General features: G+C 38.4%; 1 protein-coding gene across 2 annotated transcripts in view; it reads left to right on the forward strand.

Moving 5' to 3' along the window:
* The window catches only part of SCUBE1 (signal peptide, CUB domain and EGF like domain containing 1), a 184,065-nt gene extending 169,491 nt beyond the window's left edge, over nucleotides 1-14,574 (forward strand). Inside the window, exons 15-24 of one of the 2 annotated variants that reach the window (XM_030469242.1) lie at nucleotides 210-368; nucleotides 1,476-1,679; nucleotides 3,100-3,261; nucleotides 6,389-6,556; nucleotides 7,984-8,145; nucleotides 9,574-9,771; nucleotides 11,198-11,350; nucleotides 12,358-12,437; nucleotides 13,591-13,762; nucleotides 14,418-14,574. In XM_030469242.1, the coding sequence (XP_030325102.1) occupies nucleotides 210-368; nucleotides 1,476-1,679; nucleotides 3,100-3,261; nucleotides 6,389-6,556; nucleotides 7,984-8,145; nucleotides 9,574-9,771; nucleotides 11,198-11,350; nucleotides 12,358-12,437; nucleotides 13,591-13,743 (1,439 nt within the window). In that variant the 3' untranslated portion in view covers nucleotides 13,744-13,762; nucleotides 14,418-14,574. Of the gene's footprint in view, nucleotides 1-209; nucleotides 369-1,475; nucleotides 1,680-3,099; nucleotides 3,262-6,388; nucleotides 6,557-7,983; nucleotides 8,146-9,573; nucleotides 9,772-11,197; nucleotides 11,351-12,357; nucleotides 12,438-13,590; nucleotides 13,904-14,417 lie in introns of those variants that run through there. The other variant, XM_030469241.1, reaches the window with a different exon arrangement.

Raw genomic sequence — 14,574 nt, forward strand, 5'->3', positions numbered from 1 at the left:
AGCATCACACTGTATTTCTGCCTCCTGCATTCACTAGCAGAATGAGCAAACCCAAACTTGTACAGAGAGGAGGTGTCTAACAATGCATGTGAAATGTTATGAAACCTGTCACTGCATTCATGGTAACTCAGCTGAGATACCACTTGTTAGCCTGTCGCTTGCTACTTTGCTACTTGATTTCTTTTCTGTGTTGCTTCTCTTATGCAAAGGAGGTCAATTCCCTTGTACAGACAACTGCCAGGTGACCTTTGTGAACCTCAAGTGCGATTCCTCCAAGAAAAAACGCCGAGGCCGCAAGTCACCATCAAAAGAAGTGTCCCACATCACTGCAGAGTTTGAAGTGGAGATGAAGTCAGAAGAAGTCTCAGGTTTGTGAAGGATATGTCTGTGGAGAGAAATCAGAGTTCTGTTTCTCAGTGTGTTGTTAGAATCTCTTTGATGCTATTTCATGAAGCTGCCATGCAAACCTTTTAGAACAAGCCTCGTTCAACAGCTTCTCCAAATGCAACATTTCAGAGATTTAATTGAAAGGAATCAGGTGTGAAATTAAGCCAAAGGAACAAAGATTGAACCTGCAGCAAAATTCCTTCAAGGCTTCAAGTTAGGTCGTGTATTTTAATTTAGTCTAATTTCCTTAAACATCAGATGTTCTAATTGATGCACAGAGAATGTAAGGGTTAGATATGTAGAAGTACTGCAACAACAATGATAAAAATATCCTCTAAAATGTAAGTTGCTGACATTTCAGTCTGAAAATCAAACATTTTTATCACACATCTGGCAAATTCATGTTTTCCTAACAAACCTCAGGAAGGAAAAGAATTGCTTCAAGTTATTCATGAGATGGAATATTACACTATAAAACCCAGCCAAAGAAAATGTGGGCTGAATTCTATAAACATGGGAGTCCTCTAAGACAGGTTTCTTAACCCATGAACCTCACTAACCAAGTGATTCAAACAGCGATCCTGCCAGAAAGCACCTTTCTTTGCATCACTTGTATTTTGGTGAGGAAAGGGTGCAGAATTCCTAATCAACTGAGTAAAGCACGGGCAGAGAAAATTCAGAAACATTAGCAGTGGCAGACTGACCACATACCTAGAAATACAACTCAGTGGAAAGCTCACAATTCCTCTAGCAGTGCACAAAACACCAGACCTGCTACTCTGTACAAGAGCACAGCATTCTTGCAGTGCCAATTTGATTTTGGTGGCTAAATTGATGCTTTCTGCAGCTTTCTCCCTGTGCACTCAGTATTGTCAGATTTCTTAGGGGCTGTGAAGCTCAGTCTGATGGACCTCAGTGTACTGTCCCTTTAAAAGGCATTAGTTTGAATACAGTCGTCTGCTTCTACAGTGAGTATGGAGATGACAGTGAAGCAAACAGGCATCCTACTGCAGTGCACTTTTTGTTAAGCATCTCTTTTTAAACATGAATCTCAATTGCTTCTAGTTTTCTTATCATTTCCCATCTAGACACCTGTAACACTGACTGTGTTCGGAAAAGGATGGAGCAGAAGCTGCAAACTGCAATCAAAACATTGAGGAAATCTATTAATAAACAGCAATTTTACATTCAGTTTTCTGGGACAGAATATGAAGTGGCTCAGAAGCCAGCTAAAGCTACTGAAGGGCATGAAGGTTGCAGTACAGGGCAAGTGCTGCAGGATGGAAAATGTGGTAAGTCCCAACAACTCTGTTCAGCTATATCCCCAAAAACAAGCAATCAAAAATTAACCTCATGACCCAGGCAGGAGATCTAGGACATAACAGATTATTTAGTTTAATATTACTCAGCATGTATCGACAGACCACTGCTGGTTCATAAGACTTAAAAGGGAGATCATTAAATGATTGCAGGAAAACAAAAGACACCTACATAGGTGTACCATTCCCATGCTGTAAACTGGCATGTATCAAGGCCTGCCACAAGGCTGTAATGTTAGCAATTATTCCTCAGTTGCTCCCAGCATCTTCTGAAAATATGATTACAGTTCTTTAAAACAATAAAATGGTATTTGATTAGATGCTGTATATTTAGCTTTATTTCACCTTTGGCTCTTTACACCATCAAATAACCTGTGAGCCATGGACATATTTATATTTAATACACAAGAAATCCAGTTTAAAAAACTCCATAGGAATAATTTTAATTTCATCTAAAATATCTGATTTCTTAAAGTCTTTTCACAGGTTGCCAGGCTGTAGTGCTGTACTGGGGGCAACATGCTTCTAGAAAGAAAATTGTCTCTATCCTGTCTCAAATCAGGACACAAATATATTAATGGCCATTCTCAGGACTGAAAGTTTTCTAATCACTTGGAGTTATATTTTCATAATCAGTATATCTCTTTTTCCAGCTTCCTTTAGACCACAAGTGATTTGCAAGTAAAAAGAAATAGTTAAGTGCAGACCTGATAGGTGCCTCTGATGAGCTGGTTCAGAGGCTGTTTTCCACATACAGAGCAGTGATTGAGAAACTGTATCGAAAGACTGTTGTTATTAGCAGAAACCAATACATTTTAACTACCTGCATCCAGCAGAGAAAAATATTTAATGCCCATTATGTTGCAGCATGAAAGCCTGTGGATTCTCATCTATTTTTAAAATGCCTTCCAGTTGGAGTGTCAAGAAAAATAAAATATTACATGGGATACGTTGCTCTCAGAGAAATCTCTAGAACTTGTCTCAGGAGACAGATTTTTTTGTGGTCTTCTTTCATGAAAACAACACATAAAATCACCAAGTGTAAACAAAAAAAATCACATAATTTTCTTTTGCTATGCATCACTGTCTTAACTGAACTGCAATGTACTGTTTTAAAACTGCTTCAGCTTCATTAACAAGATATGTCTAATAATTGCTTCAGTGCAACACTGTGCCATTTAATGGCTTAAAGAGTAGAAGGACCTTGCCCTGATGTAAACTGTCCTAGATTGCAGTGGAGCTGGGGCTGTTTACATCAGGTGAGGATGCTGGACTAACATATCAAAACAGCTGCTATTACAGTATCGGAACCAAAGTCTAAATGTTTGATATAAAGGCAAATTATGTGATCAAAATGGAAGTCCTTATGTAGATTCCCCTTTTCTTTTCTCAGTTACCTGCAGCATGGGCACCTTTTATAGTGGAGAACATAATCAGTGCATTCCTTGCTCACCAGGAACATACCAAGATACAGAAGGTCAACTTACCTGTGAGCCTTGCCCAAGTAACGATGGACAGGGAGTAGCAGGAGCCCGGAATGTGTCAGAATGTGGAGGCAAGTTTAATTTGATTATAAAAGGATTAAGTGTTGCCACAAAGCCTGTGAGGCATGGAGGCCAAAACTGGCGAGAGCCTTCCACACTTCTGTCTTGTAAAGGTACCAGATGAAATCTCTGTGCACTTACAAGCAATACACGAAATGCTTTGGCTTGTTCCATCTGCTGACATTGCTGACAAGAAGATGGAACCTGCTGCAGCATTGTGGGTTATGGCATGGAAATGAGCAAGCCAAGCAAAGCACTTTGCCTCAACTCAGGTATGGAATATGGCATACCTTGGCTTGTGAGGACTCGTCAGGTATACTGTGAGCCAAAGGGATTCATTACTTTGGACTGCTATTGGTGAGTCTGATGAACCTGCTGATTTAATGTTTTGCATGAGATGCAGTTTACCTGGTCTAATCAGCAGCAATCATAATTTTGAGATAGTTATGCTGCAGGGATCTGTAGCTTGGACTCAGAACTAATGATTGCAAGTTTCAATGCTGCTTGAATTTGCTGTAGCTTTTGGCAAGTGATGCAGCATCTCTGACTCAACCTTGTGATAAGTGAATTACCTAATAACTATGATAATACCTGGTGTCAGAAGAGAGCTGTGAAGTTCAGTTTGTTAGTGCCTCTGCAGTAACTTGATCAAGATAAGGTTTTATGACACTACTGTTAATTATTTTCTTTACCTGATTTGATTACAAATGAGCAAAATCTGGTTTATAGCTGATACAATATTTGACTTTGAAAGAAATCTGTCCTATCTCCTATACAAATTCTATCTTTGAAACTCATCCAAGTGCTCTACATTAATGCTTTCTTCAAGAATATCTAGAGTGAACACACAATGAATGACACTTGAGAAACTGCTGCTTTTCCCTCATCCACTGAATGAAAAATAACTCCAGTGTTTCCAGGCCAGACATATGGTAGCTTTTGCTGATTTACTATGTAAAGGAAAGATGACAGAAGAATTCTTGAAATGCTTTTGCATCTGTGTTGAGTTCTTTTCATCCAAAATGAGCAGATTATGAAGATAAAATCTGAGTTTATAAAGGTTGAATGTAGTATACAGACAAAAGCAGCACAACAACTGGATGGAACAGTCTGGTTTGTTTCAAGGATTGCATTTGGATCATTGTTCTGTGCAAGAACAAAAATAAACCCCTATGATTATTTTTGTGAGTGGATCTTTCTCCAAATGTTTATTTTTAGATCACAACAGTCTGTTTTTCTGCTCAGCTCAACCCCTTTTCTCTTTCTTTGAAAATGGTGAGAGAGAATATGCTTTGGACTTCATAATCCTCCCTGTCAAAGATTTTATCAAGCATCAGTATCTCTCCATGGAATGTGTCAGTGCATGTAATGAAACGGTGTATTTTGATGGACACAGATTTTGATAGAAATGTACTTACCACAAGTAATCAGTAGTATTTTTCTATTTTATCTTCTGGATAAGAAAAGCCTGTGTAAATAAGCTATGACAGAAATCCTCACCCCTGCAGGTGAGGCACATACAAGTATCTAAGAGATTTTAAGTGGCTCTTGTGTAGAACTCTTATGTTATAGCTGCAAGTGAATAAGATTCTGTAATACTTAATTTACATGTGACCCACGTAGGTACAAGGCCAAAACACAATTAGGAAACTTAGTAATTTGGAACATTTCTCAGGGAAATCACAGAAGGCAACGAGCTTATCTCTTATATAGAGGTAGGGACTGAGGCCCATTAGTGCTGAAACCACTGGGTATTTAGCAGTATTAAAACCCAACTGTACTGCTTCTTCTAAAGGATATCTGTAAGTCATGTTTCACAAACACTTAATTTTGACACTAAAATCTAGATCCAAATCCAGTCTTTATTAAAGGCCTTCATGTTAAAATTCAGTAATGAGGTGGACAAGGCCAGAGGGATGATGGACCAATTTTGCTACCAAAAAAATAGCAGAACCGTCTTCAAATTAGTAATATAATATTTCTCAGAGTTCTGTGTCAGAACATTCAGCATTCACAGTCAGATTCCAGCCAGCTGGGATGGAAGCCCAACTAAATCCTGGAAACATGTGTCCTGCATGTGTCCATACAAGTTTGAATTTTGTGGGGACAGAACTTGAAATCAGCTTTTACTTGGGAGCTCTAGTGTCAAGTACCCAAGATGCTGGATGCCCTCAACATTTCCCATCAAGTATCAGGGTTCTTAAGAGGCCTCAAAGCCATCTAGAGCTCTCAAATTTTCAGGTTTTCAAGCCAGATGTTTTTGCTGCTCTTCAGTTCTCAGGGAAGCTAAATTACAAAGTATTGGGATTTGGCAACCTCGGGGAGCATCAAGCATCTCCCAGGCTGGAGTGGTGTGAAGGAATCCGTTAATGCCTTAATCTTGAAAAATCTGACATCCTGATTCTCAGGTATGTTTGTCAAGGAGTAAAGTGCTCCAGCCAGCAAGCACCAAGCAAAACACCTATCAGTAATTGCCTGGAGAGTTTTGAAGCTACCTTTTATCTGACAGTAGACTCATTCACAAAGTGCTTTGCTTTACACACATCACCATTTTCTGGCTGAAGAGCTTCTGGCAAACACTAGTCTTCAGAGCTACCTGGAAGTTGGATGTTGGTGTCAGCTGTTCTCACAAAACAGGGTACTAGACTGGACCCATCCAGTTTGGTAAATCCTATGATACAGTGTTTCTGTATCTGCAAAATGGAGAGATAAAAAAAACAATTACTTGCTTCATAAATATGGTGCAAAGATTCATTTTTTCCTACAAAGAGCTTTGAAATTCTCAGATTACAGACATACTGGAAATACAAAGCACTCTAACAACATAGAGCCCTTGGAAAAAAACAAAACCAAAACCAAATTAACCAAAACAAAAAAAACAAACAAACCAAAAAACTCAAACAAACAGAAACATCTGTAGCAAAGAGCTTATTAAGAAACTAGCTGTATTTACTGTCATTTTTAGGAAGCAGTTACAGGAACAATACAAAATCATCAGATGAGGTAAGAATGTGATCTGCAGCTGTGTTGATGTTGTGTGTTCAAGGTAAAGGAAGCATTGCTAACTTCTAGTGGGTTTTATACTTTGTCCAGAAAAGTCAGCTCACTATAATACAGATGATAATTTTTGGTTTCTAGGGCAGTGTTCTCCTGGGCACTATTCTTCAGATGGTTTTAAACCTTGCAGAGTCTGTCCTCTTGGTACATACCAGCCTGAACCAGGAAGGACCCTCTGCTTTCCCTGTGGCGGTGGGCTTGTGACCAAGTATGAAGGTGCTGTTTCCTTTCAAGACTGTGAAACCAAAGGTGAATTTCAAATCTCTTTCCACAATTTATATTCCTGCTGCTTGCTCTCTCTTTGTAAGCTTCAATGCCAAGGGGCTTTGAAAGGCTCCAAAGCAAACATAGTCACAGCATGTAGAAACACAGACTGTGATTAAATTAAATGGTCAGGAAATCTGTAACCTAGGAATGATCTCCCGAGGTTGGAGAGATTGAGCAGGCTTTCTGGTTTTCTTTGGAATTTACCACAGGCAGGTATGGAGTCAGTACTGCAACTGGTAAATGAATCAGCCCCATTCCGTGGCAAGAAATTAGACAAGGTTGCATTAGGCAATGATTTAGCCTTCACATCAATTCCATAATTTGATAAAATTAGGAAAACTAAACACTACAGAAATTATAGGAAGTTAAGGATTATTAATGATGTAGGCAGAAACTGTAAGTGTGCAACACATTATGTGTCCCCCATAATGTCAAATTCCAGTGCAAATGCTGAAAAAGGAATCTGCCCAAATGCATTTTGGTTTAGTGACTTGAATGACATGCTTGCCCTGGCAGACACTAACAGAAACCCCTCTCTTGCTATTGTGAAAGGCACTTTTATTTTTCAGGAGGATATGTATCAGCACTCATTCCTTACAAACTCATTGGAAACCACTGTATCAAATACTGTGAGAGACACACGTAGCACGTGTTACTAATTCACAAGGATTTAACTTTAGTCTTTGGAAGTTAATTCTAGGTACCAGCTCCTTGGTAATGGGGAATTACAAAGGCCTGCACTGTATTCAGCCTTAGTGAGGTCGCACCTTGAGTATTGTGTGCAGGTTTGGGCACTGCACTGTAAGAAGGACATTGAGGTGCTGGAGAGGGTGCAGAGAAAGGCAACCAAGCTGATAAGGGGTCTGGAGAACAGGACTTATGAGGACTGTTATGAGGTAACTGGGGCTGTTCAGCTTGGAGAAGAGGAGGCTGAGGGGACACCTCATTGCTTTCTACAACTGCCTGAAAGGAGGCTGTAGTGAGACAGATGTTGGCCTCTTCTCCCTGGTGACCAGTGACAGGACAAGAGGTAATGGGGTCAAGCTCCACCAGGGGAGGTTCAGGTTAGATATTAGAAAAAATTCACTTCACAGAAAGAGTGGTTGAACATCAGAACAGGCTGTCCAGGGAGGTGGTGGGGGCTCCATCCCTGGAGGTGTTCGGTAGACAGGTAGATGAGGTGCTACAGCAGATGGTTTAGTGCTCAGGGGTTGTAGGGCAGATGGTTGGACTTGATGATCTGAGAGATCTCTTCCAACCTTGATGATTCTACGAAATACAAGGAGCTATTTGCCTTGTGTGGCTCAGAAGTTATATTACAGTGTTGGGATCATGTCCCAGGTAGAGGGAAATTGTATCTTCTCTGAGGTTTGCTGCTTTCTAAAAGTAACACATCTCATACATTATAGTTCATTGTTCTCCTGGACACTACTACAACTCCACAACACACAGATGTATCAGATGCCCTGTGGGAACTTACCAGCCCGAGTTTGGTCAAAACTACTGCATCACCTGCCCTGGGAACACAAGTACAGATTTTGATGGCTCCACTAATGTTACACACTGCAAAAGTAAGTTGTGTTTATATTGGTAGTGAGATGAAGCATATAGTTGGATCTGAATGGCTACTTAAAGGTTCCATCAGTCAGGCTGGACTTCAATTCTATATTTCCAAGTAAGCATGTGTCTGCTGCCCTTGGGCATAGTGAAAACTGGGAAAACAATGGGAAAAAGAACTGGAAAAGTACCTCTTGATGTGTATCATTGTTTTAGCATTAATGCAGTTTGGTAGAGTGCCAGCTACAAGATAAAACACCAGAGCTTTTGGTTTCCCAGCTCCTGTAAGTTTTCTTGCAGCGATGCTTAGTATTGTCTCCACAGGGCATGTTTCCTACCAGAGGAACTGCCATTTAATAATCTTTATAAAAAACTAGGAGATACATTCATGCATACTGCAATTGCCAGGTAATTCCAAACTAGGAGATACATTCATGCATACTGCAATTGCCAGGTAATTCCTCATGACAGCAAAGTCTTCTTACGGGATTTTTTTGCTGTACTCAGCCTTCTATTTTCAATTATGATTTTAAATATTTTTGATAATTCCACTGCAGTTTTATTTGGTATTTTTGTGACAGACTGATCTCTTAGGCAAGTCAGTTTTGTCTTTAACTCCCATGCTAATTTAAGAGAATATCTCTATAATAATTAGGTAATGTAAGCTAGACTCATATTATTGTGTTTAAGTCTGTAGTATGATTTTATTCTGGTTAAGTGTTAGAAGTTTGATGATTTTACCATAAAATAAAAAAACATAAAATAAAAACATCCATGTAACTTTACTTTCTTAGATACTCTTTTTTTTTCAAGCCAGTTTTTAATCTTGTATAATCTATGAGGCTTGGATTAAGCAATATATTAAACATATATTAAACATATATGTAGCTTTATGTGGGTGAGTAGTCCTGGAGAGAGCAAGTTTAAATAACCTACTGAATCAGGCTTATGTGACATGTTCAACAGGAGTTTTGAAAGGTCATAAAGTAAAAATGATCGATCAGTGGGGACTCTTTATAAAGATCTACCTCTGTAATCAATATAAAGTTGCCTATTAGGATCACCACACTCATTCAGATAAATCAAGTTAAAAAACAAGTTAGAACCCTCTGCATGCTTGCACGGTTTCAGTGGTAGCCATTGTGTGAAAACCTCCACAATGGGATTATGTTACTTACCTGTGTTCATTTCTTAATCAAATGTTAAGGCAGCCTCAATGAAGCACTGAATCAGTTTATGCCCCAGAGATTAAGGTTTTGCAAATCAGTTGAACCAGCCCTGCAGATCAAGTATTCCTTTAAATGCTTTCATGTGAAACAAAGGGGCAGCTGGAGAATATATGCACTTCTAAAGCCACAAGGAGTTTGGACTTGCTCTTGACATCTCTAGAAAAACAGCTCAGAGTAGCTGATCAGCTAACACAAATTTATGTTTCTCCACAGACCAGCACTGTGGAGGGGAGCTTGGGGATTATACTGGCTACATTGAATCGCCCAACTACCCGGGAGACTACCCAGCTAATGTTGAATGCATTTGGAATATAAATCCACCCCCAAAAAGGAGAATACTCATCGTGGTACCTGAGATATTTCTCCCAATTGAAGATGAATGTGGTGATGTTTTAGTAATGAGAAAAAGTGGTAAGTTGCCAGTGAGTTATTGTGGGAAAACAGTCTGCGGAGGCTTAAAGATTCCATGTGCACATCAATATGATTGTATGAAATCGTTTATTAGCAACTTGCACTCACTTTATATAGAGAAGCCTTGTTTACACCATGTTATCATGCAGGTGGCTTTGTATTCCAGTTACACATACCATTCTCACGGAAAGATTCTTCTCACATAATTATTTTCCTCTTCTGTTGCCAATTAAGTTATCTCTTTCCCAGTAGCTCATTCTCAGAAAGCCTCTAACTAGGCCTCAATAACCATTAACCCAATGTGGCCTAAATTGAAGTAAGTCAGGATTGCTCACAACCTGTATATTTCTGAACTGTTTCCCCAACGAGTTATGTAAATATTTCTTGCAAACTGACTGAGTGGAAAGTTCATATTGAAGGAATGACTGTCTTCATTTATCTGGTGTTTCTAAAAGGATTGTTGGATGAACTGACACAGCAACCTACAACAGCAAACTGTACCAATAGCAATTAACAGTGTGGTATTAATTATTCAAGAGCCTTTGCTGAATCACAAAGGAGTTAGTGAGCTTCTATCTGGCCCAGTTATCACATGGGATAAATCACTGCCACCCTAGAAGTCAACACAGCCATGCTAAGCTGTATTGGGAGAGCACTCTCTTGCCATCTGTACAAATTGTGCTCTTACCCCTTGCAAGTATATACACACTGCACTCACTGATAACTCTGGGCAGTGGTGCAGATTGGTACACCTGACACCCTCGAGAAATCCAAAGTTTTCCCAGTTTTATGTGGAGTTGGGGTTACGTTGTTGTGTCTTTGATTATGAATTTAGACACCAATGAGACACATTCCTTTTTCAGTCCAATGCAGGCAGACAGCTTCTGGTGACCTGCTGCTAAATCTCCAATGAGCATCACACCCAATGACAATTGTTTTTATGGAAATTTGCTTAAAACAGCATGTTTTACCTGCTAAACCATTGTATTTTATTTGCTAAAACAATTTTAACAAATTCCAGTATGTGGTTTATCTCTCAGATGAACTCCCCAAACTGGGCATGTAAGAAGCTGGTTACCACATCTTCCTTTTCACCTGTCTGGGACCACTATGGAATTCAATGCTAGAGCACTACACAAAATAAGTAATACTGAAATAATTTTGTAAATGTCAAAAATTCCCTCTGGGACCTCATTGTCTACTTAAGCTTCTTGAGGTGGGAGAGAGGTTTCAATTACCTTTGTGGAGAAATTTCTCCTTAGATAAAGATAGATAATGACTACATATTTTGGATCAGAAAAAAACTTCTGCTCTCAGAAATATATCAGCTGAGAAGTGTCTTGTCAGTTGGACATTTCTCACCTCTAGAACAGGAAGGGTGCAAAAAGTTATTTTCTAAAATAAAATAATTTATTTAACTTTCCAGCTTCTCCTACTTCGATTACTACATATGAAACATGTCAGACTTATGAGAGACCTATTGCATTTACCTCGAGATCAAGGAAGCTCTGGATTCAGTTCAAGTCAAATGAAGGAAACAGTGGCAAAGGATTTCAGGTCCCTTATGTGACTTACGATGGTGAGAATGGGATTGTTTCCATCTTTGTGTTATATCTGAAATACAGAAAATTGTCCTTTAGAATATCTCTTACACTGATTACAAGTAGAGAAGATTGAGGAAAAACTTGATGTAACTGTTTTAGACCAGTGAATTACTTCACTGTTGCAAAGACTTTAAAAGAATATCTAATTTTATTTGTATACTTATTCTAATACTTTAGGGAAGAACAGCAAATTACACAGAAATTTTAGACTTAATCCTGACTCCACTTAAATTCAGTGATACTCCATTTAATTGGCATTAATCATATGCATACCATTAATTGCTGTGCATTTTAAGAAGCCCCTTCATCAAGTCCTACTGGTAATTCAAAAGATTTTGAGGATTATAAATTAATAATATTACAAGTCCAACAGAGAAAAACAATGATGCAAAAAGAAATATCATTTCAGTAACCACTTTCATAAATCCATGTTTTAAAACAATCTTGTCTTGTCATATAAATTACTCATTAAACTGTATATTTTTGGATTTTGGGATAATTTCTGTTTTAATGAACTTTTCTGTGATGTGTTTGGCAGCTGTTAGTCCATCTCTTTTCCAAACATTAGTGCAGCTTGGTGAGTTATAAGTAAATCTCTGTTAAGCTGGTGATTCATGAATGAATATGTGAACTGTTTTCAGGACAAAAAACAAGAATCTGTTCCTGAATGTGCTGCTGATTTCACGTAGAACTCTTGACAATTAATTCATGTCTCTGGCCTGTTTCTTCATCTCTACAATGCAGTTAATAAAGCATTATTAGCTGGAGGGAGTACTTTCCTAGGCCTAAGTTACTATTTATATGGGTAATTCAAAATTTGTGTATTAAAGTAGTCAGATTAGACTACAGCAGCTTGAGAAATACTGAATATATAACTAGAAACTGAATTTCTCAGTCTGTCTTGAACAGGAGGTCTAGCTAACGTCTGGCTGTTATCCTCCTAAACAATGGCACAATCACTCAACTGATCTTTATTTTCCAGAGGATTACCAACAACTAATAGAAGACATTGTTCGAGATGGACGATTATATGCATCAGAAAATCATCAAGAAATCCTAAAGGTAATAAAATTCTGCTTTATCCGAGGCTAACCAAGAATTCCTATTTGCAAATATTTTCCCAAGATAGTCTCATTGCCTCAATGGGGTCATAACATTTAAACCTCATGTGTGACCCCAGATTATATTCTCTGTCTTGTGGGGTTTATGCTAATATTTGGAAGAGCACAGAATCAGCTGGGCTCAGCATGTGCACTTGTCCTTTGCTGAATCAGGACCTAAATGAAATGCATGCTAATGTGATTGTACATTAGAAAAATTAGTCAGCCAAGAATGAAGAATGAAGAACATCTTGTCTGAAGAGCCTTCTTCAGCCTCAGTCTGGCATGTGTTTAAATGAGTCATTAATTAGAATTTCCTTTCCATTAAGATATGTATTTACCTAAATCATTGTCCTGCCTCAACAAGAGATAAGCATAATGTAAGCATAATTTCCAAAGGCACAAGCAACACATTGGAGGGAACTGTGGAAAAAGGCTGCTGGGAAAAAGGCACCTATAAAAACTAACTGATCAAAACTGAAAAAAGTTGTTCAGAAGGCAAAATTCAACCATTTAAATGTGTGGCTTGGAAGGACAGGAACTGATTAACAGCCAGCTCCCCTGACCAGCCCTGCCCCAGCCCTGCCAGGGCTCTCTCAGTAGAGCTTTGAGGTTGCTCATGTCTCAGCTCCAGTGTATGTGGTCAGGCACAGGCTCAGTTGAGGCTCTGAGTCGAGGCTTTACCAAAGTACAGAAGTTCCTAAAGATCTCAGCACCACTGGAGACCATCCATCCCTCTTGTCTGTGGAAGGAAGGCCCTGGACAGCAGCGTAAAACTGCTGTTTTACACAGTTTCCCAGTTTTTTAAAAAAAGGGTAGTCAGAGGCAGCTGGAAATTCTAATCAGATGCCTTCTGCATCTGACTGGTGGTTACCCAGCTGCTACCCTCTCTGTTTGGTGCCTTCCAGGAACACTAACTGGAGAAAATCACCTGGCACAGTAGAAAGATTAATCCCTATAAAACTCCAAAGCAACACGGAGTAGTTTCATTACCCTGTTTTACCCAGAGTCTAGTTTTGCAAAAGAACCCTGAATGATGTTCATTAATTTTGAAACCTGCGCAGAAATTACATCCAAGCACTATTTTTATCTAATATATATGTTGTCTCCCATAGGACAAGAAACTGATTAAAGCTCTCTTTGATGTACTGGCACACCCACAAAACTATTTCAAGTACACAGCACAGGAGTCAAAAGAGATGTTTCCAAGATCGTTTATAAAGCTACTGCGATCAAAAGTTTCCAGATTTCTACGACCATACAAGTAGTCCAGTGGTATTCATTTGGGTTAGTTTGCATTCCTGTCAAATATTCTTTCCTCCATAGTAGAAACATTTGCTAATTTGAAGGCTTTTTTTTGAAGTCTTTATTTTCAACTGTGTATTGAAGATTACCTGTAATGTTTTATAATCGTTAAAAGCCAATGTTCTGAATGGGATTTCTACTGCAAAAAAAAATCATGCATCCCTGAGTGCATCTAGCTGAAGATGCAAATTTGTGTCTGCACTAGTGTGTCTTCACTTCCCTTTTGAAATTACATTATGTAGAAAATATTCTTTTTAGTTTTTTATCTTTCATAAAAAATAACTTTTGTCAAAGCAAAGAAGGAATCAATTCAAATCTAATTAAACTACCTGCAGATAAGTTCTGTTGTAGAAAGAAGTATGTAGTATAAATAATATTTGGATTCTGAATTGCACTTGAAGTTTGTATTTGAATCTCTAGAAGGAAACAAAACAATCTAAATTTTGTTATTTCTCATTTGTGGCTTAGTGGAACCTCTGTCCAAGTAGAAATCAAAAGAAAAAAAAAAAAAAAAAAAAAAAAAAAGAAGAGGAAAAAACCAAACAGATGTATAATTTTGTTTTATGAATTACATGAGATTGAGTCCCCTGCTCTAATGTCCTAATGCTTTTATCTGTCTTCTTCTAAACTTCTTCAGAGGCTTGCCACTGTCAGTGACTTCATTGAAACAAATTTATCTCTGGATTTCTGTATACCAGTTGGTCCCCTTAAAGGTATTTACAATAGTATAGGTGAGAAATGAAGAACAGCAGTAGTCTTGTTTTTCTTTCTGTTAATAGAACATCTAATTAAGT

This window comes from Calypte anna, chromosome 1, assembly GCF_003957555.1.
Source record: "Calypte anna isolate BGI_N300 chromosome 1, bCalAnn1_v1.p, whole genome shotgun sequence".
Taxonomy (NCBI): domain Eukaryota; kingdom Metazoa; phylum Chordata; class Aves; order Apodiformes; family Trochilidae; genus Calypte; species Calypte anna.